Source organism: Felis catus, chromosome B1, assembly GCF_018350175.1.
Source record: "Felis catus isolate Fca126 chromosome B1, F.catus_Fca126_mat1.0, whole genome shotgun sequence".
Classification (NCBI taxonomy): Eukaryota; Metazoa; Chordata; class Mammalia; order Carnivora; family Felidae; genus Felis; species Felis catus.
In genome coordinates this window covers 112,788,043-112,815,189 of record NC_058371.1, presented here as the reverse complement: position 1 = coordinate 112,815,189, position 27,147 = coordinate 112,788,043, and the positions used below count along the sequence as shown (strand labels likewise).

The 27,147-nt window shown below is 42.8% G+C and overlaps 1 protein-coding gene and 1 long non-coding RNA gene across 6 annotated transcripts in view; one reads left to right on the top strand and one right to left on the bottom strand.

Moving 5' to 3' along the window:
- The window catches only part of ELOVL6 (ELOVL fatty acid elongase 6), a 145,335-nt gene extending 139,444 nt beyond the window's left edge, over positions 1-5,891 (bottom strand). Inside the window, exons 1-2 of one of the 4 annotated variants that reach the window (XM_019829086.3) lie at positions 5,740-5,891; positions 4,925-5,045 (exon numbers count right to left, since the gene is read on the bottom strand). In XM_019829086.3, coding sequence (XP_019684645.1) covers positions 4,925-5,013 — 89 coding nt within the window. In that variant the 5' untranslated portion in view covers positions 5,014-5,045; positions 5,740-5,891. Of the gene's footprint in view, positions 1-4,924; positions 5,046-5,200; positions 5,354-5,393; positions 5,560-5,739 lie in introns of those variants that run through there. The other 3 variants (XM_019829087.3, XM_003985082.6, XM_019829088.3) reach the window with 3 other exon arrangements.
- Positions 603-22,956, top strand: LOC123384984. Of its 2 annotated transcripts, none has more exons than XR_006596864.1 (3): positions 603-1,190; positions 21,702-21,817; positions 22,720-22,956. It is a non-coding gene; the product is annotated as an uncharacterized LOC123384984 (long non-coding RNA). The 2 variants fall into 2 exon arrangements; XR_006596863.1 differs by lacking the exon at positions 603-1,190 and adding an exon at positions 21,054-21,564.
- The last annotated feature ends 4,191 nt before the right edge of the window (positions 22,957-27,147 follow it).

Below are 27,147 nucleotides of genomic sequence, written 5' to 3'. Positions count from 1 at the left end.
GACTCGGAGCTCGAACCCATGAACTGTGAGACTGTGACCTGAGCCCCAGTCAGTTAACCAACTGAGCCACCCAGGCGACCCTCGGTCCTCTCATTCTTAACCTAGTAAATATTAGGCCAATATCCCAGTGCTTTCTAAAGTTTATTGAATGACATGCTAAATTCCTCACACTTAGGACTTCTCAATCCTAAGGCTAATATGAGCTGTGATTCCCCAAAGTGGAAGGAAGCAGGAGTATTATGTGGACATAGTATTTTCCTAGATAGCTGACCAAATTTGTATTTGCTGTAGTGGCAGATTAAATGAGACTCTGGCCTTTCCTGTTTCATGGGAGTAGACTGCAGTATTCTCCAGTCATTTTTCTTATAAATGAATACAGAACATCTCAAGGATTCTAGGGATTGATGCAGAACAGTTGTCACTACAGAAAGAAACAACAGCTTAATCCTATGCCTGCATTTTAGAAGTTTCACAGACATGATGCTGTTTTGAGTAATATACTCACACACAGGCTTACAATATTTTTATGGTCTTTAATACATAAATTGTCCGTCACATTACTTTCTAAACCTCACATATAAGAAGGTATAGATGTACAATTCCTTTTAAATAGTGTTTCTTCTCATTTTTTTTCCTTAGTAAAAACCAATTTGTAGATAAAAAGGTTTTCTTAAATACTGAATCCTAAAATTGCCTACACTATCTTATAGATCCTAAAATACAAAACACAAAATATAAACAATAAAAGCCTTATAACCAACGCCACCGTGGGGGGAGTGGAAAGGAGAAAGTCAGAAAAATATACAAAGCAGTGAAAGGCTGGATGTGTGAAAGATGCCAAAGGGGAGCGGGGGAGGGTTTCATGAGGTTCTAGGCAAGGCCTGTGATGACGTCACCTCACATCCATAATGTTACAGCAGTCAGCACAGGCCTCCTGCTTTCCTATTGGTGAACACCGTGTCAGCCGACATCAGAAGATAATCATCATTGGCCAGACAATTACAACTGGAGCAACTAGCATCCACCGCTGTTAGCACAAACCTGGCAGGCTGCTGAAAGAGAAGGCTGAGCCCAGCTGCCCTTCTCACTCAATGAATTTTTATGTCGCCTTGCCTTACCAGTCACCATGTGATTTTGCTTCCTTGCAAGCAGCACTTATAAATTAAATCAGCTATTAGTGAAAATAACAGGTAAAGTCCAGACATCTCATTAAGGAACAAAATGCCTTTCTTTTCAATGTTGTAAAATCACAGGGCTTTTCAGTGTAAAATTGGAAGTCAAAAATGCTATTGAGGCTAAAAGCATGCATTTTGCTCTACCTCTACCTCGTCTAATAAAATATCATCTACCAGATAATATTACCCACGGTATTTTTAACTTGACATGTAGTTTCAAGATGAGGTTTCAGGATGATTCTCCAAGGGAAATATATTTATTACTTTGCATTTCAATTGCTTATCTAATTTATTATACATGAAACTATTTGCTAGAAAATTAAAAAGGTCTATAGTATTTATCCTGTGTTTAAGACAACGACTATAGGGTTAATATTTTGTAAAAAGCAGCAATAAATAAACTTGATAAACTTGCCACAATTGAACAGTTTGGTGTTTATACAAGTACCACTCCAAAAATAAGGGGATCATAACATTAGTATGTATTAAGGTAATGAATAGGGATTATTTAAGCTCCTTTTAAATAATACTAAGTAGTGTAGACAGCATACTGACAAAACAGCACGCCTGGCCTTTCTCATAATTCTTCAAAAGACCATGTAGCTCATTTTTGAGAGATAAGTTCTAAATCTAGAAATTAATAAGATTTGTTTGAGGCCACGTCTAAGACATTTTTAAGGACAAGTGCAAATGATTGCTCAAAAGAGAGAGTAGATGTTTCACAACATTGTGTGTTTCCTCCAGAAACTATTTCAAGCCATTTTGAGTCCTGGAAAAGATAAGGCTCTGGTTTCCTAAACTTCCTCTAGCCCCAAGAGGGTCTAAGCCTTGGTTATAGAGCTCCCTTCTATTAACAAGGGAAATGAAAAGAAAATCATTTTCTTACACACCTTGTTCAAGACATTTTTGCGGTTGGGATTTTGGTGAGGAGGGCTTATAAAATTGGGCCCCTATGATATTGGGAGAAATGCACACCCTCTGGGGTAAAAGGAGATAGCAAGACAATTAAGGTCAGGTAGACGTGCAAGGAAAGAGTAACAGCTAGCAGGATTTTTGACTGCAATATGCAAGCCAAGAACATAGGGTCAACCAAGAAAAAGGAACGGAAAAATCCCAATATAGGACTAGGATGTAGTATTCAAATGCAGTGGGAAGACCAAACCTGTTAAGCTTCAGGTATTAACAGGTAGTGCTGGCAATAAAATGAGCACCAATCATCATTTTAACTCACTGATAAGCATTTTCTCCAGCATCTGCGTCGTACGAAGCACTCTTCAACGTGCTCCGTATAATCACGAGTGGAATGGGACAAGAACCATGCCCTAAAGAGCTGATGAGGCACAGAGGAGGCACAGACATACTCGCAAATATTCATGTATATAAGTAAGAGCCAGGAAAGATGTTGCCATTAGAAAGGTCTGTAAAAAGCTGTAAGAAAACCGTGGTCAAGACTCAACAGGAGAAAACAGCTTGGCGCATTTTTGCCATTTTCAGTTCCGGGGAGGGCTAGGCCCCGTCTGGTTCAGTGTGTACTTGTTGAGTGAATGGAAAGAAGAGGCGGGAAATGGTTACCTGGAGAAGCTACAGAAAGTGGCCTCAGAGAAAAGGCAACCAGTAAATAAGAGGCAATATCCACCGCTGTGGTGCAAGGGAGGGCTGGCCCACCGGGAATGGGGGCAGCCACTGCGAGGGGACGCCGGCTCCAGATAGGCAGGTTCAATAAAGGTGCGGCAAGTAGGAGACAAGGCGGACTGGAAAACACAGAGCACACAGCGCTAATGGGGGAAGAAGATGCGCTCGAGTGGTGTGGCAAGAGAACATGACAAACAGCTGCAGAGAAGACCCGGCCCCTCAGCTGCCCCGCGGCGCAGCTTCCAGCGCCTGCGGCCTCGGGCCCCCGCCCCCGCCCCGCCTTCCGCACCACCCTCAACGCTGGAGGAGGAAGTGCCTCGGAGAAGGTCCCCAGGCCGCCGAGGCCGAGAGGGGGTGGCTTCCCCAGGCGCCAAGACCCTTCAGTGTCTGCACTCCTACAGAATCGAGCCTCCCCAGTGTTCAACCACCTTCCGGACCCATCTTCGGCGCTCTCCGGCCTCGCCGGCCCAGGAGGGGCTCCAGCCCCGCGCCCCAAGTGCCTGCCGCACTTCCTGGGCTTCCGAGAAGATCGTGTCCCCCAGCTGGCTTCCGGGTCTGGCCAGACGCAGCCCTCGGACCCCCTCACGCCCCGCACCCTGTGCAGTCCCCCAGCCAAGCCGCAGCGGGTGTGGGTGCTCCGGGCCCTCCACGCTCGTCCCCAACAGGCCGGGCCCAGCCGGCGCGCTGGGCGCAGGGGGCGGGCTCCGCACGCGTGCAGCCGCAAATGGCCAGCGGGCCTCGGGTGGGCCCGCGGGGCGGGAGGAGGGGGGCGCGGCGGCCCAGCCTCCCGAGGCCAGTTGCAACTCCTGGGGACCGGAGTAAAGGAAGTTGAACCTCCCTCCACCAGCTCCGGCCCGCGGCACCCCCTCCTACAGCACCAGCCAGCCCTGACCCCCCGGCGCGCCGGCGTCTCTGGTTTCCCATTGAGGAGATGGGGGAGGGAAGGCCGGTCGAGACCGCGCGGGGCACGCGCGCTAGAGCACGCGGCGGCGGGCGAGATCCCTTGGCGCCGGAGAGCCTCTCCGCCCGACCCTCCCATCGAGCACCCAGGAGGCTGCAGGCCACTGCCCAGCTCCGGGGTGCGTTGAGCTTGCACTTTACTGATAGCCAGACCCGGGTTTATAGGGAGGAAGGGAATGTCTGCCACAGGAGCTCGGTCTACAAGGAAGAAGCGAGATGAACACACCCTCCCCTGTTAAATATTGCAAGGTGACATAGGATCGCCTCCCACACTGGGATTTTCAAAAGGACTGGCGGAGGAAACCGTAAACAAGAAAGACTCTTTCCCTATTGGAAGTTTTTTCTGGGGAAAGGCCCCCAAGGACTCTGCGGACCGAGGGGTTTTTAATCTGTGTCTCAACTCCAATCAACAGCTTCCTACTGAATTAGAACGGAGTGTGTCCAAAAGGCGTTTCCGTAAAACAGAAACTTAATAATGGCGTGGCTCCACTCGCTGGGGTTCATTCATTTTTATTACCGTTTTCATTGTCCCCTCCCCCCCGTCGCCCCCGCCTCTTAATGAAACCGGAAAGGGATCCGCGCCGGGAAAGGGGTCCAGGAAAGGAGAAATCCGGCCAGGGAGCGGTAGAGAGTAGAGCAATGAAGTAGGAGGTCTGCAAGGAGAAAGGAAGGACACGAGGGATGGGGAGAGGGCGAGGACTAGAGCGCGCAGGCGAGAGAGGGTTAAACGGAGCAGGAGATCGGGTCCTTCCTTCACTGCCTTTCACACTCAGCTTGCTGGAGGCCAAGCGAGAAAATCCAAAGCTAGGTGAAAACCAGAAGGTTGCACAGGTAGGGAATCTGGACTGTGGCATCTCTCCCGCCTTCCCAGTCGCGCAGACATCTACTCTATACACACACATGTATGATCTACGTTATATAATCTGTTAAAGATGTATGTGTAGCGACGGTTCACACAGGGGCACTCACAGACCCACGCGCTTCATGCAGCCCCAGTGGCTCCTGCACCCGGGAGACCGGAGAACTCAGCCACCACCTCTCTGCTGCCCGCGATTCATCGCTCCATTCACGCCCCGGACAGAAAATATCGACATTAAGGCACACAGCGGGGACGCGCAGGGCTCCCGGGAAGAGTATCACGCGAAAGCATCACCTACCAGTTTTCCTGCATCCACTGGATGGCTTCATTCTCGTTGAACTGCTTTTCGAATTCATATTCTTGTAAAGTCAACACTGACATGTTCATTGGGGCTGATCTTCGGAGTCGCTACGTGCTCTCTACACAAAATAAAATAATCTGTAAAGCGCTTGATTTCGAGTGCTCTCCTGTGGATTTTCCCCACCCACCCCCCCTAGGTTTTCCCCTCGCCGCTGGGTCTCCGGCGGCCGGCCTCTCTCAGCCTCTCTCAGCTACATCCAGGGTTGAGCATTGCCTGTGCCACGGCTCCCAGCTCCTAGCTCTGGGGTTCTCCTCCTCCCGGCGTCCGCATCCACCGTCGGAGGAAATGAATGCCTTGCGGTCTTAGTGCCCGCACGTTTGTCCATCACCCTTTCTACTTGTCTACAGGGAAATCTCCTCCCCCTCGTGCGATCGGAAAATTAACCCTTAGCGAGAGAGAGCGAGACCTCTCGGCCTGAGGGGGTGTTTTGCTGACGCGAAGGTGCCTAGGGGCGTGGAGGAAGGGCGCCGAGGAGGAAGTCGCCTCGAGGTCATCCACAATTCCCAGTCCCAACCTCGTGGGCAGCCTAGCCTGGCCTTTGAGTGTAGTTTCCTCGTGCGGGGCGCAGCCCCTAGGCGCGCGGACCCGCGAGCTTGGCTACTAGATGAGAAAGAAATAGTAAAACCTGCCGGCTGTCTCGCCAGCAGAACTCCAGGCAGGTTTGCGCTGAGATCACACGTGAAAGGAATGCGCTTCCCACCTCCTTGCTCCTGCCGTACCCTCGGGGTCCCCCACCCGCGGCTTTGACTCACCTAAACCCGCGGCGCGGCAGCCCGCAGAGCTCTGCTCAATCACCAGCGGGCTGGGGATGCGGAGGATGAAGGGGTGGAAAGTGGAGAGTGACTAGTAGCCGGAAGAGGGAGAGAGGATAAGTGGAAGAGTTAGGTTTGGGGAGAGGTACAGTTAATGAACTGAGACAAAGGGGGTAAGGAAGTTAGCAGATAGAAGAACTAGACCTACTGGTCCAATGCAAAAACTTCATTTGTATGCCTGAGAAATTTCGTTTTATACAGATGCAACAGAATCGTGTTGAGGGGAAGGCTAAGTGTAATGTTGACCCCCTACTGAACCCCCAGTCTCCCGGCCATGTCCTAAACTCAGCGTCTATCTACATCCCCTCTTTCTTTTCAGAAGGAAAAGGAGTTTCTACTCAGTCCATTCCTCCACTTACTCTCCACAAGTTTGGAAAAATGAGACATATGAGACATGGAGGTATCTAATAATTAATCTATGAATGTAATTGTAAGCTTAAAATATAATAAGGAACCTATGCTTTAAAAATTAGTTGGACATTAGGACCAAGAAGAAAATTCCCTTCTTCTGGTGCCCAATTTCCCCACCACACCTCTCGTCTAAGGAGAGGGTATTTTCATTCAAAGTCACGTTGCTTGGAATGTCTGAAAAGTGGGAACTGGGAGAAATATCTCTAAAAGAGCAAGGTATAATAAGAAATTAAGGAAAGCGTTGTGAAAATCCAGTACAATTGGGGCACCTGGGTGGTTCAGTCGGTTAAGCATCCGACTTCAGCTCAGGTCATGATCTCACAGTTCAGGAGTTCGAGCCCCACTTTGGGCTCTGTGCTGACAGCTCAGAGCCTGGAGCCTGCTTCAGATTCTGTGTCTCCCTCTCTCTGCCTCTCCCCTACTCGTACTCTCTCTCTCTCAAAGGTAAATAAAACATTAAAAAAAAAAAAGGATAAAAATCCAGTACAATATTATGTAAATCAAAGAGCTAGACTGGTTGATTAGCAAATTAATTTATAAGTTGATCCTCCCATAGATTTCATGTATAGACTTTCCTCATATCTCCATTTAAGAGTTGTCATTCCAGATATTTATGCAGTATAAGTCAGAGTGAATTTAGAAATAAAGCCCAGGGGGCACTTGTGTGATTCCGTTGTGCTTGGGACTTGGGCTAAGGTCGTGACCTTCCTGAGTTCAAGCTCCACACCATGCTCACTGCTGTCAGGGAGAACCTGGCTTGGGATCCTCTGTCCCCCTCTCTCTGCCCGCCCCCCCCCCCCCCAGCTTGTGCTCTCTCAAACACAAATAAAACTTTAAAAATAAATAAATAAAAATAAAGCCCAGGCCAAAAAGCTTGGAGACATTGACCGAGAAGATGGGTGAGAGATAAAGATTTTACTAGTATCCAGGACTGTGAGCAATCAATAAATATTTGTAAAGTGAATCAATTGTTGATTAAATAAATGAAAAAAAGGAGGGAAGTGAGAAAGGAATCAAATTCCAGCAAACGTTTTATTGCATATTGCAAGGATAAGTCTTTTTTGTCTTAAAAAGATTGACTTTTCAAGTTCCATACTCTTACTAGTCATGACATCAATTTCCAACCAGTATGGAAAATTCTCATTTACTATCTTTCTTACTTAAATAACAGTTTTTATCGCCTGTTTATTTTTCAAAGATGGATATGAGGTTATGTTAGAAACAAATATCTGATTTGTTCTTAACAGTGTCTAAAGAAAAATTACTCCGAAAAAGGAGATAGTTCCCCATTTTTTACCTTTAAAATGGACAATTAGAAAAAATGGTAAATGCTCGATAGTACTAAGTGCTCTTCCAGGGTTTTCAGGCACTGTCAGTGACAGTAACAACTGGCGACTCTTTCTGGAAAGCAATTTGGCCACCTCTCTGATCATTTTAAACCCATTCATCCTCTGACCATTTATTCACCGGATATTCCTCGAGACTGCGCTCTTCTGAGCTCTTGAGACTCAGCGGAGAAGAAAAGAGATAGGGCTCTTGCTCTTTTGGAGCTCACATTTCAGAGGGGAAGACAGAACAATTTCATGTAGAGTGAAGTGCTAAGATGAAAATAAATCAGTATGATGTGAAGGGGTGGAAATGCTCATTTAAGCTCTTTAGGCCTCACAGAGGAGGTGCCTTTGAATTGAAACCAAAATGACAGAGGCAGCCACCTCTCACAGCAGGTTGTAAGAAGCAAGAGCAAGTACAAAGGACCTGGGGTAAGGAATGAGTGTGCAGGTTTAAGGGCAAAAGGCTGGTGTATCTCCAGGTTATAAATTAAGAGTAACTGCCAGGCTAAAGAGACAGACACTCCAAGTCTGGAAAACCTGGTAAATCAAGGTAAGATAATTTGGCTTAGATTCTACCTGCAGTGGACAGGGGAGTATTACAGGGTTATTACCTGGGGAATCTTGCATAATAATCGCTAGTATTTCTGCAACTAGGAGCTTAGTCTGAAATACACTTGCAAAAACATTCTAGATGTATGTGTGAGATATTATTCAGCACCGTAATAACGAAACACTGGAAATAATGGGGGTTGCTTAGCTGAATGATGGTGTATCCTTATAATGGTATATTGTAAAGCTTTTTTTTAAAAAAGGAATGGTTCTGTAGGTTGTAATATTGAAAGATTCCAGATTATCTTTAAGAAAAATAAAAAAGCAAGGCAGCACATCATGTATAGTGTTACACTGAGAAAAACATCTACAATTGCATGGTGTTTGTTTGTTTGTTGTTGTTCTCTGGAAAGACAAACAAGAATTTGTTGGTGATGTATGTTTGGAGGAAGACCTGGCAGCAAAATAAGGAAAGTTCTAAAAGGTGCCTGGGTGGCTCAGTCGGGTGAGTCCACCTTCAGCTCAGATCATGATCTCACGGTTGGTTCATGGGTTCGAGCTCTACATCCGACTCTATGCTGACAGCTTGGAGCCTGGAGCTGGCTTCAGATTCTTTGTCTCCCTCTCTCTTTGCTCCTCCCCTGCTTCTCTCTCTCTCTGTCTGTCTCAAAAATAAATAAACATTAAAAAAAAAAGAGAGTTTCTACTTACTATTTATACTGTTTATTTTTCTGAAATATTTGAGCTTTCTTATGATGTGTTTGTATTTCATTAAAAAGATAGCCAGTAGGAATTAGCGGAGTAGTGAGATAATGGGTCATTTTTCTTTTTTTAATTTTCTATATTGAAAACTTTAATATGTAGCATAATATTAGACATAAAACATTTTAGATGGTGACTTTTCTAGGCTTATTTTAGGGGCTATTGAAGGTTGGGAAAGATGGAGGGGAAGGTTGGGAGGGTGCCCAGCAACACCACCAGGAATTTTTATGAAAAGATTTATTGTGTGTGTTCTAACCCATAACCAGATAGGTAATTAACATTGAATGTAAATAACTGGGGCTCAAAAAGTAGCAGTTAATTGATATTTAGTAGTGAAAGTTTAAACAGTAGGCCAGAGAGTAAGGAATATTTGAAAGATGGAAATTTATTGCAAAAACAACTTAATTACTGAACAAAAGATCTGAATTTTAGTGTTGACTTTATTGCAGACCTAGCTATCTGATCTTGGAAAAGTAAGGCTGTCCTTTAATTTCCTTTCCTCTATATAAAATAACGGTACTAGCCTGGATAATCTTTTTTTTTTTAAATTTTTTTTTAACGTTTATTTATTTTTGAGACAGAGAGAGATAGAGCATGAACGGGGGAGGGGCAGAGAGAGAGAGGGAGACACAGAATCAGAAGCAGGCTCCAGGCTCTGAGCCATCAGCCCAGAGCCAGACACGGGGCTCAAACTCATGGACCATGAGATCGTGACCTGAGCCGAAGTCGGACGCTTAAACAACTGAGCCACCCAGGCACCCCTAGCCTGGATAATCTTGATACCAGCTCAAAATTTCTCTGGCACAGAAATATGTTAAAACATACACACCGTTTCTGGGCTTTTCTTATAATATTAACCTGCTTTTCCAGAACTCTATTCCATAGGCAGAATTTACTCAATCTGAACCATTTGAGATCCTCTGAGCATCTTACATTTGGGCTCTTTTTCTCCCATAATTCCCTCTGCTCAGAATACCTTTCCATCACAACTCCCCATTTCTTTAGACACTCACAACTCTTTAGACACTCACAAGCTACTCCATACTCAAGGCCTTTCTTGTTCACAGAGATTATCTCTCTGTCTCTTGCCTCTTATGCTTTTGAAGCTCTTGTTAGCACAGCTCTTAAGGTCCTGCTTGATCCATCCACTTCCATGTGGGAGATTATAAATTTCCTTAAGGGCAGGGGCAATTTTTTTTATTGTATTAGTTTCCTCGAACCACTGTAATAAATGACCACAAACTACCACATCACCCAGACTTGTGTAGCTCTGTTTATTGGAGATATTTTCAAAAAGATGGACGGCACATGGTTTTGTGAAAGAGAAATGCTTTTTGTGTTCTTAATATTGCAAATTTAAAAACTCATCCATAAACCAATACCTGCCCTAGAGGAGAAAAATTGTTATTTCGTTTCTCAACATTCTCACTTTAGACCTCTCTGAAAATTCTAAATTCTAGAAAGATTTTTGTTTTCCTCAAAGACATAATTTATTTACACACCAAAGAGGCCAAGGAACTTTTAACCAACCCTCAACCCCTTCCTGAGCAAAATCTGACAGAACAGAGATGACTCTCCACCTCCTTATGAGATTTTTGGTTGGAACACTGATGTTGAGACCCAGGCCTTCCTTCAAGACTCTGGCAGGACTAATCCCTCTCCCAGGCAGTGGGAGGGACAAGCTGAGCCAGGCATCTACCCTCTGATCCTGTCACCCACTGCTCTCCAGTGATCTAATGGGACACCCAGGGTTGTATCCCCAATCTCCCTCTCAGAATTCTGAATATCTCCTTCCCTTGACCTTGCGTTTTGGGGTAGGCCTAGGTTACCTCAGACTCTTTTCCAAATAGACATGGTTTTTGTTTTTGTTTTTGTTTTTAATTTGAGAGAGAGAGAGCGAGCGAGCAAATAGACCTGTCTTAAAAGATCTCACCACACCGACAAATGCTCCTTATTGATCTTGGAGGGAATTGAGGTAAATATAAAAGACATCAATTATTCTATGTAAATAAGAGAAGTGCAGATAATTAGGTCAAAATAGAGTCACACTCCAAAATGAATACCTATGAAAGTTTAATTAAATGAGCAGGGAGCACAGCAGTTCATGAGGAAGAAATCTGACTTAAGAAAATGTAATAAGAGAATGTGACGGGTGCTCAAAAGTCCAGTTTTACCCCGGGGTTTGCACAACACTGTCAGCATGTGCCTTCCACACTGAAGACTGTTTCTGCCTGGAAACATGTGGGTTTGCAAACCAAGACCCTTAACTTTGGTAGTGAGTAGCAGAGGGCAATGAAGTTCCAGGGAAGGAGTTTGTCTTGGCCTTTGGAGGCTCAGGGCCTTTCCTGTCTGGGAAAGATCAGTGGCATGATGGGTTTCTACCTCTCTTGTGCTTTCCTTATTTCAGATGTTTTCTGATACACTTCCCCTGTATACATTCAAAACACAGAATTATTCTGTAGTACCAAAATGTATCTGATATGTAAATCAAAACCTAAAGAACACTATTTTTTTTAAAAAGATTTTTTTTTTAACATTTATTTATTTTTGAGACAGAGGGAGACAAAGCATGAACGGGGGAGGGTCAGGGAGAGGGAGACACAGAATCTGAAACAGGCTCCAGGCACTGAGCTGTCAGCACAGAGCCCGACGCGGGGCTCGAACTCACGGACCACGAGATCATGACCTGAGCCGAAGCCGGCCACTTAACCGACTGAGCCACCCAGGCACCCCTAAAGAACACTATTTGATAATGAAAGCAGATTTCTCATTATTGCTATTAAGGCCATAGCGCCCCTGGAGGAAAATTGGGCAACCTGCATGTGAAGGGAAACCTTTAACTTTTACATTATTATTATGATCTCTCTCTCTCTCTCTCTCTCTCTCTCTCTCTTTAAAGTTTATTTATTTTGAGAGAGAGAGAGAGAGAGGCAGGGAGAGAGGGAGAGAGAGAATCTCAAGCAAGCTTCATGTCATCAGCACAGAGCTCAACACGGTGCTCCAACCCACGAACTGTGAGATCACAACCTGAGCGGAAATCAAGAGTTGGACCCTCAACCAACTGAGCCACCCAGGCACCCCATCTTTCTCTCTCTCTATCTGAATATATGTATTAATTACCTTGCTGTTAGGAATTTTCACGTACTCCTCATTATATGTGTTAATAGAAACAGAGAAGATGCATGGAAAGCATCTAATGATGAATAAACTTCTTTGAATTCCCAAGAAATACCCAGACCCTTTCCTGCTATCTCTCTGGTTCAAACTACACAGGAGGCCTCAAGAAAGGCGAGGATCTCAGTGGGTCTCTTTCCCACCATGATCCAACCTTCACCTGTTGGATGCATCGCAGCAGGGCAGTAGACAATGCCTGGGCCTTTGGACAAGCAGGGAGGTTATGTTCATGTAAGTTTTAGGACGGCCTTTCACTGCCTTTGTGATTTGGGCTAAGGCTTATAACAGTGAGTACCCATTAAACTCCTAAAGGCTTATCTTTGTAGCCTGTTTCAGGCCAGCTAATCTACAGAGGGTAAAAATACCTCAGTGTTTTTCTTCTGCGGAACCTCTGAAGAATATTTGCATCTGGTTTCAGTATGAAGAATAATTTTGTCATCTTGAGTAATTGATCTATTAGAAAGAATCCTGTGTATCATATCTTCACCGTTAGAACACTTGGAGGCAAATCTGGGACTTGCCCCAGTAGCAAGCATTTAGCTTAATATAATACATGTTTTTAATCTCATTCCTCTTTCCTTGTAATTTTACCCTTATTTTTTCTTTTACTTGTTTTTATGATCTTGAGGTATTTATGCATCCTTTTGCTGTATTTTATATACAGCAGAGTAGGAAACAAATGGAAACATGTCAGAAAAGATAGAAGGGGGAAAGAAAGGGTAGGAGGGAGGTTGAGAGGGAGAGAGACCTACCAGTCTCAAATGAAGGCAGACAAGACCTGGCAGGAGGAGTCATTTCAGCTGCTTGTCTGAGAGAGGACACCTTGAAAGGGGAAACGTATGGCATGGTGGAAAAAGTGAGAGACTGTTGTCAGAAGGCCTGAGGTCTTTTCTAGCCTTGCCATTAACTTCCCGGGTAATCCTGGCAAAGCCCTTCACCTTTCTGGCCCTCAGTTTCTTCCTCTGTGAAATGAGGATATTGGACAATGTGATCAGTAAAGTCCCCTCCAGTTCTAATGTTTTATGGTTCTTAGCAGGTGAAGGAGGAAGGGGGGATGACTTTGCAAACTGACCACCCTGAAGACCTCTCTGCTACTCCTCGCCTCACCATCTATGGTTCATGTGCTCTGGGGGTGGCAGGCAATCACAGCAGGAGATTCTCCTCAACCAATTCAACTTCGACCCTAGAGTCTTTCTCAATCAGACTACATAGAAAACTCTTGTACTTACTCAACCACATTGAGAGAAATCTTTGAAAGAGATTGGATTTAGGTTGGAAAATAAGATGACCAAGATAAAAAGGCCGGCCAGAAAATAACAGCATTTCCAAATTGTCAAGCTGAGTAAGATAATTCCCAAAATGTAGGTTTTCCAAGATCACGCTGATTTATGTATATCTGACTCTTTGTTTGAAGTCTTATACTTTAGGTTTTTGAAGCTGTGAACCATTTTTTTCATTTTTTTCTTATTAAGACTATAGAATTCTGGTTATAAAGTCTAATGACTTATGGGGTGTCATGAATTTGCATGTACTTTCTAATCCTTTTGAGTTTTCAAAATTGATTTTTCAATCAGGAGGTAGAGAAAAAAAAAAATGGGATTATTGGTGGTAAGAAAATGGGGGGTCAGACCTGAGTTACAGATGCCACATTGACTTGAAAAGGGATTTGGAAGTAAGCAACACTGAAAGAAAGACTTTCCAAAGCCAAAGAAAGATTTGGGAAGGTAAGAAAATCAGTGACATGAAGGACTTAGTTTGTAGTATCAGCAGGAAAAATTTCAGAAAAACAGAGCCTATTGTCTTATTTTTTCCTATGTTGACATTGACATTTCCTGTTTTTGCCCCTCCCCTTCTGGTAATTGCATGTCACTGCTCTTTGGGAAAACTTTGGGAAATTTCTTAATTTCACATGGACCCTGTCAATCTTGGGGCAGGCTACCCTCTCTCCCTCCTCTCCTTAACTACAGGGATAGAGCTAACATTTGAGGCTAGGGGATCATAGGATTCCAGTCCCTGGGCCTAGTTATTGTTCCAGATGTAGACACATGGCTCAAGCGGAAACAATCAAAGCTTTCTTTAGGGTCACACCGTAAACCCAATTCAATGAACTTGAGCTATCTTTGGGACTCCTCCTCAGAGAGAAGTTCAAAATGACCTAACCCTGCTGACCTGTATATTATGGTGGCCATTTCTGTTAGATATACAGCCACTCACTCATGGTCTATGAAGAGTTCCAAGCTGAGTTAAATCGTGATGCCACAGCTTTCAAGTCAGGCTAAAGGGCTTCTGATATGTCTCTTGGTGGATCACTCAGGATTTCTTACACCTTAGGAGAATTTCCAGAATGGAGAAAGGATCAGGTGTAGTAGGGATCAGAGAAAAAGTAAAGGTGAAAGAATTCGCGTCTGTGAGACACAGTGAAAAGAGAAATGTTACCAAATGCAAAATAAACTTCTTTAAAATATTGATAATCAAATTCTGGACTGCCAGTCAGTTAAGAGCGATACCTTCAACTGCTCCTAAGATTCTCTCCAGGGTACCTGAATATGAAGTTATTGTCACAAATCCATAGGTGGATCAAGAAATCCTCTCACGACCAATAGTGGATAAAGTGAGAGAGAGACTAACAGAATCAAGGAAGTCGCAGCTGGAACTTGCCTAAGCCTGAGCCACTGACAAGGGAAATGGCCCGTTTCCCAAGGGAGAGCTTTGGTTTGCCTCTCTCTGTCTCCATCCCTCTGACTTCTCCTTAGTTGAACTATCACCTTTTCCTAGATCATTCCCTCAAAGATCTGCTATGTTGAAAGACATGAAGGATATAGATTCATCTAATGACAGAAGAATCTCCTGTGAAAATGTTTCATATTGTGAAATGACAAATTAAATTATATGATGTAAATTTCCCCTGCACTGTTATTTCTATTTTAAAATATATAGTCTGGGGGCACCTGGGTTGCTCAGTCGGTTAAGCGTCCAGCTTCGGTTCAGGTCATGATCTCACGGTTCATGAGTTCGAGCCTCGGGTCTGGCTCTGTGCTGACAGCTCAGAGCTTGGAGTTTACTTTGGATTCTGTGTCTCCCTCTCTCTCTGCCCCTCCCCTGCTCATGCTCTCTTTCTCAAATATAAATAAAAATTTAAAAAATTAAGATAAGATAAAATAAAGTAAAATAAAGTAAAATAAAATAAAATAAAATAAAATAAAATAAAATAAAATAAAATATATAATCTGGGGGAGGGCCTAGGTGGCTCAGTTGGTAAAGCATCCAACTCTTGATTTTGACCCAAGTCATGATCTCACGGTTCATGGGTTCAAGCCCTGTGTCCAGTTCTGTGCTGACATTGCCCAGCGGTTGAACCTCCGGAAGAGGTAAGATGAGTTGACATTTGAAAGACAAGCAGGATGGCTAGGACGGAAATCCCTTGATGGGGAGGGATGTGGTGTTATGGAAAGAGCATGATCTTTAGCTTCAGGCTTTATCCTGGTGGCACCACTTTCTGATAGTGCTTCTTCACAAAGAAGAAGATAGTCATGTCCACAAAAACAGTAGGTTACTATTTCCCAGACTTGAATTTGGTGCCCTGCATGCATGGTCTTTTTTAATCCTCACAAGAGCCCTGTGGCCTAGATTCCGTTAGCATATTCCCAATTTACATATAGGGAGCAGCAAGAGATAAGACATCATCTCATGCTTCTGTAGTTAGGGGAGAAATTGGGATGAGGAACACAATAGTCTGTGTTAAGAAACAATGGTCTTAACCAACACACAATGCTATCTCTTTTTACCTCTGTGTCCTTCTCTGAAAATGAGGATGAAATACAGCAAGAGGCTTCTATGGACAATATGTTATATGGTTAACATACCAACAGGGACAATAGCAGGTAAAATGTTGATACTATGACCTTTATCTCAATCCCAGGGAGAACTGTGAGACATGTGCAAGCCAGCCACCCCCATTCTGTGAATGAGGAAATATTAATGCCTGGAGAGGTCAAGTGGCTTTTGCAAAAGCATTTGTTCTCAGGGCCTGTTCATCTAGAAACACTGGAGATGCCATACTGGAGATCACGGGTGCAGGCAACTCAGCAAAGCCTCCACCAAGAAAACAGTAAACAGAGCTTCAGCCATGATCCAGGAGAGCAACTGCCGCTCTGTAAACTTGCATGACGTTGGCGGCCATTCAGTGTAGTTAGATTCATGAGCTTCACAAACATCATATTCTTTAAAAAATGAAAAACAAAAACCTCACAGTTTTATTGTAAAGCAATACAATATTACTAAAGAAAATGTAAAAAACAAAAACAAAAACAAAAACAAAAAGAGTGGTGGAAGGTACCTCTCACAAGGTCTCCCTGCTAACAGACTGTTTGCATTCACCACTTACGAACTGGATGATCTGGGCAAATTGTTTACCTCTGTGTGCTGCAATGTTCTTGGCTAAAAAAGGAATAATGGTGCCTATCTTATAGGATTGTCATGAGGATTAAGTGAGTTAATATCTGTGGAAGTGTTTAGGGACCAAGAACATAATAAGCGTTATATACACGTTTGCTAAGTAAAGAAAAATACAATGCACTCTCTGATGTAGAACAAGGGACATTTGAACTGAGACTTGAAGGAATTCATTTTGCAGAAAAGCTGGAAAGCCATTTCAATTTCTAACTGGAAAAGAAAGCACTCGCAAAGATCTGGAGACATAATGATAGTGACGGTAATGATAAGCATAATGATAATAATAATAATAATAATAATAAACAACTATCTATTGAACATAGACAATGTACCAGTCCCTTTACATACTGCATCTTACTTAACCTTACCAACAACTGCAATATAGATTTTCAGATCTCATATTATTGTTAAGGAAGCTAAGGGTCATACAAAATGGCGAGAGGCAGAAGCAGCATGCAGTTGCAAGTCTGACTAAAGTTTTTGCCCATGGCTGGAAATTTCACTTTACCCGAAGTCTTGGATGCAGGAGGCAGCGTAGTGTGAGGTAAACTAGAAAGCTGGTCAGAAGTCAAATCTTAAAAGATCCTGTGTGTCATTTTGACTTTAAGGATTTGGACCTCATTCTTAATATAATGAGGAGTTTCCGAGGAATTTGTTCACCAAGAGGCAAGATAAGTTTTCTGAACAGTTACAGAGTCAGGAACACGTGGTAAAGAATGGATTTTTATTGATTTATTTTATTTATTTTTTAAAAACAATTTTATTACTTTTCTTTATTTTTGAGAGGCAGAGAGAGTCACAGCGCGAGTTGGAGAGGGGCAGAGAGAGAGGGAGACACAGAATCCGAAGCAGGCTCCAGGCTCTGAGCTGTCAGCACAGAGCCTGTTGCGGGGCTCGAACTCACGAACTGTGAGATCATGACCTGAGTCAAAGTCGGACACTCAAGCAACTGAGCCACCCAGGTGCCAAAGGATGGATTTTTAAAATAAGCCATGGGACGCCTGGGTGGCTCAGTCGGGTGGGCTTGAGCATCTGCCTTTGGCTCTGGTCATGATCTCACAGTTAGTGGGTTTGAGCCCATGTGTCAGGCTCTGGGCTGACAGCTGGGAGCCTGGAGCTTGCTTCGGATTCTGTGTTTCCCTCTCTCTCTGCCCCTCCCCCATGCACGCTCTGTCTCTCAAAAAACGAGTAAGTGTTAAAAAAAATTAAGAAACAAACAAAAAAAATAAGAACCCAAAGGTTGCAACAACCCAGATGTCTATCAGCTGGTGAATGGATAAGCAAAATATGGTACGTCCATACAGAGAAATATCATTTGGTCAGAAAAAGTAATGAAGTACCAATCCATGGTACATCATAGATGAAACTTGAAAACAGTGTGCTAAGTGTAAGAAGCTATCCCAAAAGATCTTGCATTATGTGATTTTATCTATATAAGTTGTCCAGAACAGGCAGATCTATAGAGACAGAAATTAGATTGGTAATTGCCTAGTGCTGGGAAGCATAGGTGTCAGGGTGATAACTAAAAGATATTGTTTGTTTTGGAGGTGACAGACATGTTCTATTGACTGTAATGATGGCTATACAACTTTGTGAATATACTAAAAACAACTGAAACGTATACTTTAAATGGGTGAGTTGGCTGGTATGTGAATTATATCTCAACAAAGCTATTGCAAAAAGAAAAAAATAGACGAGCTGGGTACCAGCATTCAGAAAGGGGTGGTAAGGAGCAAGGAATTCATATTTTGAATGGACTTTCCAAATGACAGGCAGAGAACACAACTTTTTACATGGATTACCTTATTTAGTTTCATTCTTACAACATTCTCATGCAATAAGATTTTTGTTTGTTTGTTTAAATCCTCAATTCACGGAGCACCTGGGTGGCTCAGTCGGTTGAGTGTCAGAGTTTGGCTCAGGACATGATCTCACGGTTCGTGGGTCCGGGCCCTGCACCAGGATCTGTGCTGACAGCTCAGAGCCTGGAGCCTGCTTCGGATTCTGTGTCTCCTTCTCTCTCTGCCCCTCCCTGCTCACACTCTTTCTCTCTGTCTCTCAAAAATATATAAATGTTAAAAAAAAATTAAATTCTCAATTTGCAAAAGTTCAAAAGTAAGCTCGCTGTGATTTCAAAATGTTTGCCTTTGGCATTTTCTGGAACATAATTCCTCCATGCAGCTCCCACCAACAGCTTATTTATTTTGTCCTCAGTTGGGTCCTTACTTCATTGTTCTTTTCTTTCTCTATTCGAGTGGGTAGGTATTTTCAATAATCACTCTAAGTTCTTTTCTGGAGCATTACTCCATTCAAAGAATTTCAATATTCATTCAGACTTTAGTGTTCAAATCTAGCTGAAACCCCCTGATACTCTGCTGAAAGGGGTTTCTGGTTTGTTCATTTTCTTACAGTTTTCAAAATAACATTTATTGTCCTACCTATGAATGGGTCCGGCATTCTTTGGTCACACCTCTTTCCTTCCAGATTATGAGTGCTATCAGAGGTAAAATTATTACAAATAATCACAATGTAGTGTAACTGTGTGGTAGGGGCTAAAATAGACTGTTTTTTCACTTACTATGTGCCAGGCACATAAACTCTTTACACATATTATGTCAGATAGGAACTCAATCAATACGTATTTTTTGGAATGAATGATGTATCTGAAGAAATGAATTTATGTAGCAGAGGATATTTAAGCTGAGTCACTAAGAATTAGTAAAAATCTTATGTAGATGGTAACAGAGAAGTGCATTATAGACCAAGGAACACTTTTGAGGAAGAACTGAGGTCAAGATCATTGGTATAAGATAGACCTGAATTCAATTCTTGCCTGAGCCTCTCAGTAACCATGTTATCTCTGGAATTCCTAAACTCCTCTAAGATTTCATGTCTTCAGCTATAATATGGGATGACAGAACCTATCTCTTAGGGGTATTGTATAAATAGCTTACAACAGTACCGGGCACAAAATTCTAAGTGCACAAAATTCTAAGTGTATTCGAAAGCCTCAATTTAGATTTGCTAGATTTGGTGTCTTGCTTGTGAAAGACTTTAGTGATTGGGGAACAAATAGCCTCGGGAAACAGACCCGTCTTTACACCTGTCTCTTTTTAGGAGATAGAAAAGACTCAGTAGTGGTTGCTCTTCTTACTTCCACGCATAGCAATTGTCTGGGAAGAATGAATTAAGAATATCAGTCATGGGGTAGAGATGGGACAAGACAACAAGAGCTGGTAAGGTGAGAGGCTCTGCGTGTCATGTTAAGAGATTAAGGTTCCGTCCTTTAAGACAGAGTCAAAAACACAAATGCCCCAGAAGGACCAGGATTAGGTGACAAATGAATGAAGTAAACAAGTTATTAGAAAATGGTACATACACATTGTATGTATGTCTTCACTTCTGACAGAAACTTATGTTTTCTCATTTTTTTTTTCTGAATTCATTGCCATGTCAAGTCTCCTTTGCTTTCCCAATTTTAACATGAACATGGGTATAAGAATATTGCACTTTTCTCTTAACTCTGAGGAAAGAACACCACAAAAGTATGGACAAAGGGCATCTAACACTTGGCCCCCAGTGTGGATAAACAATAAGGCATGGTGGGGATTGTGTTGAACTTGAGAACTAGGTCCCATCTAAAGAAGGCAGCAGCTGTGATCTACTGTGGCCCTGTTTGAATAGAGGCCCAGCGTTGCCAGATCTTTAATTTCTTTTTTTCTTTTCTTTTTTTTAATTAAAAATATTTTCTTATGTTTATTTATTTTTGAGAGAAAGAGAGCATAAACGAGGGAGGGGGCAGAGAGAGGGACAAAGAGAACTCGAAGCAGGCTCCAGGCTCTGAGCTGTCAGCACAGAGCCTGATGCAGGGCTTGAAATCACAGACTGCGAGATCATGACCTGAGCCAAAGTCGAAGGTTCAACCAACTGAGCCACCCAGGCACCCTTGGATCTTTAATTTCTTAAGAAAAATTAAATATGTTTATGTATATAGGTGTGCGACATGTTAAGATTTTTAAACATTGGAGAGAAATTAATTTTCTTTTCAAACAAATCATCGTTGAGGCAAAACAAAACCTGTCTGTAGTCCAGATTTGACCCAAGGGGCCACCAGTTTGCAATAGTTGTGTAGGGGTGGGAAGTCACTCAAGCAGCTTGAGAGGTGGGTAATAGGACCAGCATTTCTGAAAAAGCCCTGTGAGAGCAAATTAGAGACTGGAGTGGGGACTAGGAAAAGAATTTATAGTTGGGGAGAAAAATGTTGAAGACTAAGTAAGGCTATGACAATGTGGAGAAGAGAGCATAGACTTGGGCGGAAAAATCTGAAGTCAAATGTTTAAGATGTGACTCTGGGGGCGCCTGGGTGGCTCAGTCGGTTAAGTGTCCGACTTCAGCTCAGGTCACGATCTCGCGGTCAGTGAGTTCGAGCCCCGCGTCGGGCTCTGGGCTGATGGCTCAGAGCCTGGAGCCTGTTTCCGATTCTGTGTCTCCCTCTCTCTCTGCCCCTCCCCCATTCATGCTCTGTCTCTCTCTGTCTCAAAAATAAATAAACGTTAAAAAAAATTAAAAAAAAAAATAAGATGTGACTCTGGAAGGAAAGAGAACCAGGAATCACCAGTGATCCCCAAGTTTCTAAATGGAATAGTGTCATTAACTAAACCACAGTTGTGAATAGGCTGACCAGCCTTTTCCATGCCCAGTGTGGTGTTGGAGAATGGGCTTTGGGAAAGGCACATTTAGGAAGCAGACCCCAAATGATACCTCCACGGAGATGACGAATGTTCAGAACTCAAGCTTCCCTGTACTGGAGGATCAAGAAGGACTTGCCAGAGGAGAAGCTACTAAAGTAAGAGCTGAAGGGTGAATTGGAGCCTTGAATCCATTTGGTGTGGCTGACCTGCTCTATTCTCTGCCTTTCCTTTCCAGCCCTACTGGGACTCAGTGGCTGAACACCTAGTACCTGCGCTGGAATGTCTCATAATCCCTTTAGGAAACCATGTGCAAGAGCAGCCCCAGAATCCTGCCATACAACTTCCAGTCCATCTGGGGAGGGTCTGGAAAAGTCAACCCTACAGGGACCTCATAGGTTAACACTTTATTAAACAGCTCCCCTCCCCCCTCCCCGTTGCTCTGTTCTCAGGATTTAGCAGCCTAACTAATTTCTCTCTCCATGCTTCTCTCTGAGATTGTAAAGTTCCTTTGGACCTCGCTGTGTTTTCACAGGTCACAGAAGATGATCATCTGCTGCTCATGGAGACTTCCCTTACATGACTAACAGAAGAGGCATATCCCCTTCCCACCTGCAAGTCATTTAGGAGCAATAACACTCTTCCACCCAGGTGAGCTCAGAGAGAACAACCGTCTAAACCCTGAAAAAGTAACTTCAATCAGCAAACCTCTTTTGCAGTGTGGCAAAGGAAGGAGTCATGAATGACCCTGGCTTTATAAGATTCTCCCCTGGCTTTAAAATTATCTGCATTTCTTCCATGTAATTCATTCACGTCTAGGCAAATAAGCCTTTCCTTGGGTGACTATAAGGTAAAGTAATTTTGATAGAAGCAAGGGTGGACTTACGAGGTAAAGGGGCTTCTGGTTTGGGCTAAGTCGCACACAGAGCTGCAGACCTCGCTTCAAGTACTAAGTTCTTTTTTTTTTTAATTAAAAAAATATTTAACAAATTTTTAACTTTAATTATTTGAGAGACAGCATGAGTGGGGGAGGAGGGGGGAGAGAGAGAGAGAGAGAGAGAGAGAGAGAGAGAGAATCACAAGCGGGCTCCATGCTGCCAGTGCAGAGCCCAACTTGGGGCTCAAACTTACAAAAACACTACATCATGCCCTGAGCTGAAACCAAGAGTCTGATGCTTAACTGACTGAGCCATCCACGCACCCCTGAGGTATTTTTTGTTGTTGTTGTTTATTTATTTATTTTGAGAGAGATGGAGACAGCATGAGTGGAGGAGGAGCCGAGAGAGAGAGAGAGAGACAGAGAGAGACAGAGAGAGACAGAGACAGAGAGACAGAGAGAAAATCCCAATGCAGAGCCTAGTTTGGGGCTCGAACTCATGAAACCATGAGATCATGACCTGAGCCGACACTGAGTCAGACGCTTAACAGGCTGAGCCACCCAGGCGCCCTAAGTACTGAGTTCATAATGTGTAGTGGCATTATGCTAAGCAGCTTACATTAGTTATACCTTTTAATTCTTGTAAGTGGCTTGCTGTATTATCTTTATTTTACAGATGAGAATATTGATGTTCAAAAGGATGAGTGACTTACTCAAAGACACGAAGTTATAAAGTGTGAAGTTCAGGATTCTAACTCAAGACCATTAAGATGAAAAGACTGCATTTTATTTCTTCCACGATGACATGCATGCTAAGAATGTATTCTCATTTAACAATTACAGAGTATCTGCCAAGTGTGGAGAACTGTTCTAGAGGCTGGTTTTTAGGAAATAAAGAAATTCATCTGCTGGATCTGGGTGATTTACTATTAAATCCCCTCAAACAGGCAAGACCAGTGGTTGGCAAACATTTTATTGAGCTTTTCTATCAGTTAAAAGACATTAGTCATTATCCCTCCCATATCTCTTTCTTTTTTAAAGTTCTATACATGTGCTACTGGACCATGTTATGTATATTTTATAAAACATTGGATAAATCAAAATGAAAAGCAATGAAGAAAAATATAAAAAATTTTAAATTGAAGCTTTAATATTTTCTTCATGCACACCAGGTATTGTATACCCTAGTTTGGAGATCATTGAGCAAGAATATAAAGTCCATAATATTTTTATACTACTCTTGAGGAATTTGTGATCCAGTTGGTATATGCCCTGTGGTACATGTTACTCGAGAAAGCATCTAGGGTTGCCTGGAAGAATGAGGAAAGGCTTTTTGAGACAGGTGGCATTTGCACTGAATTGCAAAAAATGAGTAAGAGTGATGGATAGTAGAAAAGAGGAAGTTCATTTCACGCAGAAGGAATAACAGAAAAATCATGCATTTCTGAAAGCTTTGTGTATGGGAGAGAGATAAAAATGTTAGCATGTAACTAGAACACTGGGTGTGGGGGAGAAATAAAGCTGGTGAGGTAGTTGGAATCAGATCATGGAGGTTGTTTGTGCCATGTGAAGGTCTTGGACTTTATACCTTAGGTAACAGGGAACCATTGAGTAAGTACACAGAATTGAGAAACTATTGCCATGATTTGGAAGAAAGATAAAGACATGAACTAATGGAGTGGCAATGGCATAGGGGGAGGAGGTGGATTCCAGAACTGTACCTGAGGTTGGATAGAAAGAATTTCATTGCTGAACAGGTGTGGGCATGAAGAAGAGGGAGACATGGAGGAAGAAACCAGTGTTTCTGTCAGGAGTGGAGTGGAAAATAATTCCAGTGGCTGAAACAAGGAGCCTTTGTCCCAGTTTTTAGGGATCAGTGTAGTCGAGTGCACAGCCTTTGGTACCAGAAGAACCCAAATTGAAAACCTTGCTATATCACTGTCTACCTTGTGTGAGCTTAATCGTTGAATTGTCTCTCTGACCCACACTGTTCTTATTTGTATAACTGGAAAACTCTGGTGCTTTGTGGCAACATAGCAATGGAGAAAGATTATCGTAAGCAACTGAGCTAGTAGGCGCTGGTATTTCAGTCCTAGTAAAATACTTGTCTTATGACTGCTGAAACAAATTACCATAAACTTGGTAGCTTAACACAGAAATTTATTCTCTCATGGGTGTAGAGGCCCATGTACCACTGGGTCACAAGCAAGGTGTCAGCAGGGCCAGGATCCAGGAAAAGGGTTTGTTCCTTGGTTTCTCCAGCTTTTGATGGCTGCAGGCATTTCTTGGCTTATGGTAGCATCACTCCAATCTTCAAAACCATTATCTTCAAATCTATCTGCTCTGTCTTCATATCACACCTTGTCTGTGAATCTATGTTAAGTCTCCCTGTGTCTCCCTCTTGTAATGATTAATGTGATTACATTTTGGGCCCACTTGGATAAACCAGGATCATCTCTCCACCTCTATACCCTTCATGTAATCACCTCCACAAAGACTCTTCTGTCATATAAGATAATATTTATAGGTTCTAGGGATCAGGACCTGATATCCTTGGGTGGCCATAATTCAGTCTATAGCAGCACTTTACTTAGTATTTTAGAGTTTCCAGATTTTACGTGATGTGATCCAGAGTGCATTTCTTCATGGATTCATACCTCCCACTCCCACGGGAAAGAATGAGTAAACTTAGGGGAGGTACAGGTTTTGAAACACTTTCCTTCAAGATCGAATGAGCCCTACACATGTCAGATCTTTTTATTTCCTTCCTTGTAGTATCAGACAGTTGGAAATCTGGCATTGTGTAGCCGTGGCTCATGAATAAATGGAAACTAGGTGCTTAATCATTTCATTGATATTCAAAGTTGCCAGGTAACACTACTTGCATTTCCTCTGCTTTCAGTAGAATAGATTTACTTAAAATAATTTATTCCCCGAAGGGAGTAACTTCCATCACATTTTTCTGGCACTGTATCGTCTCAGATTGTATAAATACAATATATTAGGACTGTGACACAGTGACTACGATAGATACTGAAGAATGGCCTGCTCGGTCACAGTCTACTCTCCTTTTCGAATACCTTTATGTAAACTGGAGGTTGGGAAGTTGAAAACCACGTTGACCACTCTCCTTTGCATCTACAGTCTGGATGCAAATTATGTTTTGTCTATTAGATGCAGTCATGACACACTTGGAAGGAGGAAGGTTGTACAGAAAAACTGTTTCTCCCTACTCTACACTTTACTTTCAATGTCTCATACCATCTGGGTGAGTTTTCCCACAATAAGCAATTTTCCCATTCTGTGTAGACATCGACCGCACTTTCTACAATTTAACTCAATTTTGACACCATCCACCTGGACATAGCATCAGACCCCACAGGTGAAGGAAGAATTCAGTCATACAAGACTCCGCACCTCCCTCCACCCCCCAATTCAGGTGCCAATCTTAAATCCAGGTTATTATCCAGGTGCTTCCAGCCTACCAGCTGCACATTGGAGGCTCCCACAAGCCCCTCCTTGGGTTCAATAACATGCTGCAGTGGCTCATAGAACTGAAGAGAGTAGTTTACTTACTAGATTACTAGTTTGTTATAAAGGATTCAACTCAGGAACTCTTCCAGATGGAAGAAATGGAAGCGGGAAGGTATGAGGGAATGGTGTGGAGCTTCTCAGAGGGTGGGGAGTGGGGAGCTGAAAATTCCAACATTCTAATCACTTGATTGGTTCCCCTGGCAACCAGCACTTGTCCAGAGGCTATCCAAAAGTCACCTCATTAATATAAACTCAGGTGTGATTGAAAGGGGCTTCGTATGAATAATAAATGGTACCTTTATCATCTTTATCATTGTGGAAAAGCAGGGGTTTTAGGAGCTCTGTGCCAGGAATGAGGATAAAATCCATATATTTCTTATTATAACTTTTTTTTTAATGAATCACATTATTGAAAAGGTAGCTCTAGACCATCTTCTTGCCCTTTTTGGATTTCTTCTTACAGCTAGCAGGTTTTTCTGCAACAATTTTCTAGTGTCGATTCTTCTGCTTCCTGGGTGTACACGCCTTTGTGGCAGAGGAAATAACAGTAATGGCAATGACTTGACTCCTGTATCTCCATTCCTGGATCACACCTGTAGTATGCCCTTGACCCAGTAATATTAAAAATATTATGTAGTTTAATAAACAGCGGCAGAGTTTCAAATCTGGTCTTAATCAGCATTGGTTTTGAAGTATGCAAAGTAATTTGAGGATCTCCAGGAAGTTTTCGCTACCATGAATGATCTTCCTTAACATTGCCAGAAGCGTCATCTTTAATGATTAATTCCTTTATGCTAAGTTTTATGCTTTGGGCAATATGCTGGAGTTTGGGGACTGGATGGGGGCTGGGTCAATTGTATGTAGATTTATACTGAGATGCTAGTTCAGTTCAGGTAAGACTGGCTCTTCTTAGATTCCATAATGAGTAATATGGAGTTTGTATCTAGTTGAGCCTAAAGTTGGGTATGAAAGCCAACCATCAACACAAAGCAGGAGTTCTAGAGGCAGGTGGGCATCTTAAATAATGGTGTATACTAAAACTAGAATTTCAATTCAGAGAGCGGATTTCTAAAGCAGTGAGGGCTTCGCAATGTAGTGTTAAAGATCATCGTTCCAGGATTAAGTGACACATTTTAGGTCAATGGAAGAAAACACCCCCAGCATTCTTCTTTCCCATATGCATGGCAGATATTGCATATTGATCAGTTTTCAATTCTTCTAAATTGAGTCTTCAGTCCTAACTACAGCACTCTTAGCAGCCACTACCAATAAAGAGATGTAAGAAGGAATGGTAGGAGACATTGATTTCCTACCTGGCAGCCATTTTTCTTCCTTATCTCTTTATTAAAGAGACTGCCTCCCATAATAGAGGATTAAAATACACTGACAGATATTTTCTTAGGATTCTTAATTCAAAGGCATGGTCATGGGTCTTGGAAAGTATTGAATGAAACACTCTCAGTCTTCAGCTGGATGTTGATAGATCTACAAGGGATGATTCCTCAAATTTGTCACTTCTGATGTGTGCATGAAGGGACAAGCCTGTGGTCCAAACCAATCTGATGTGGAT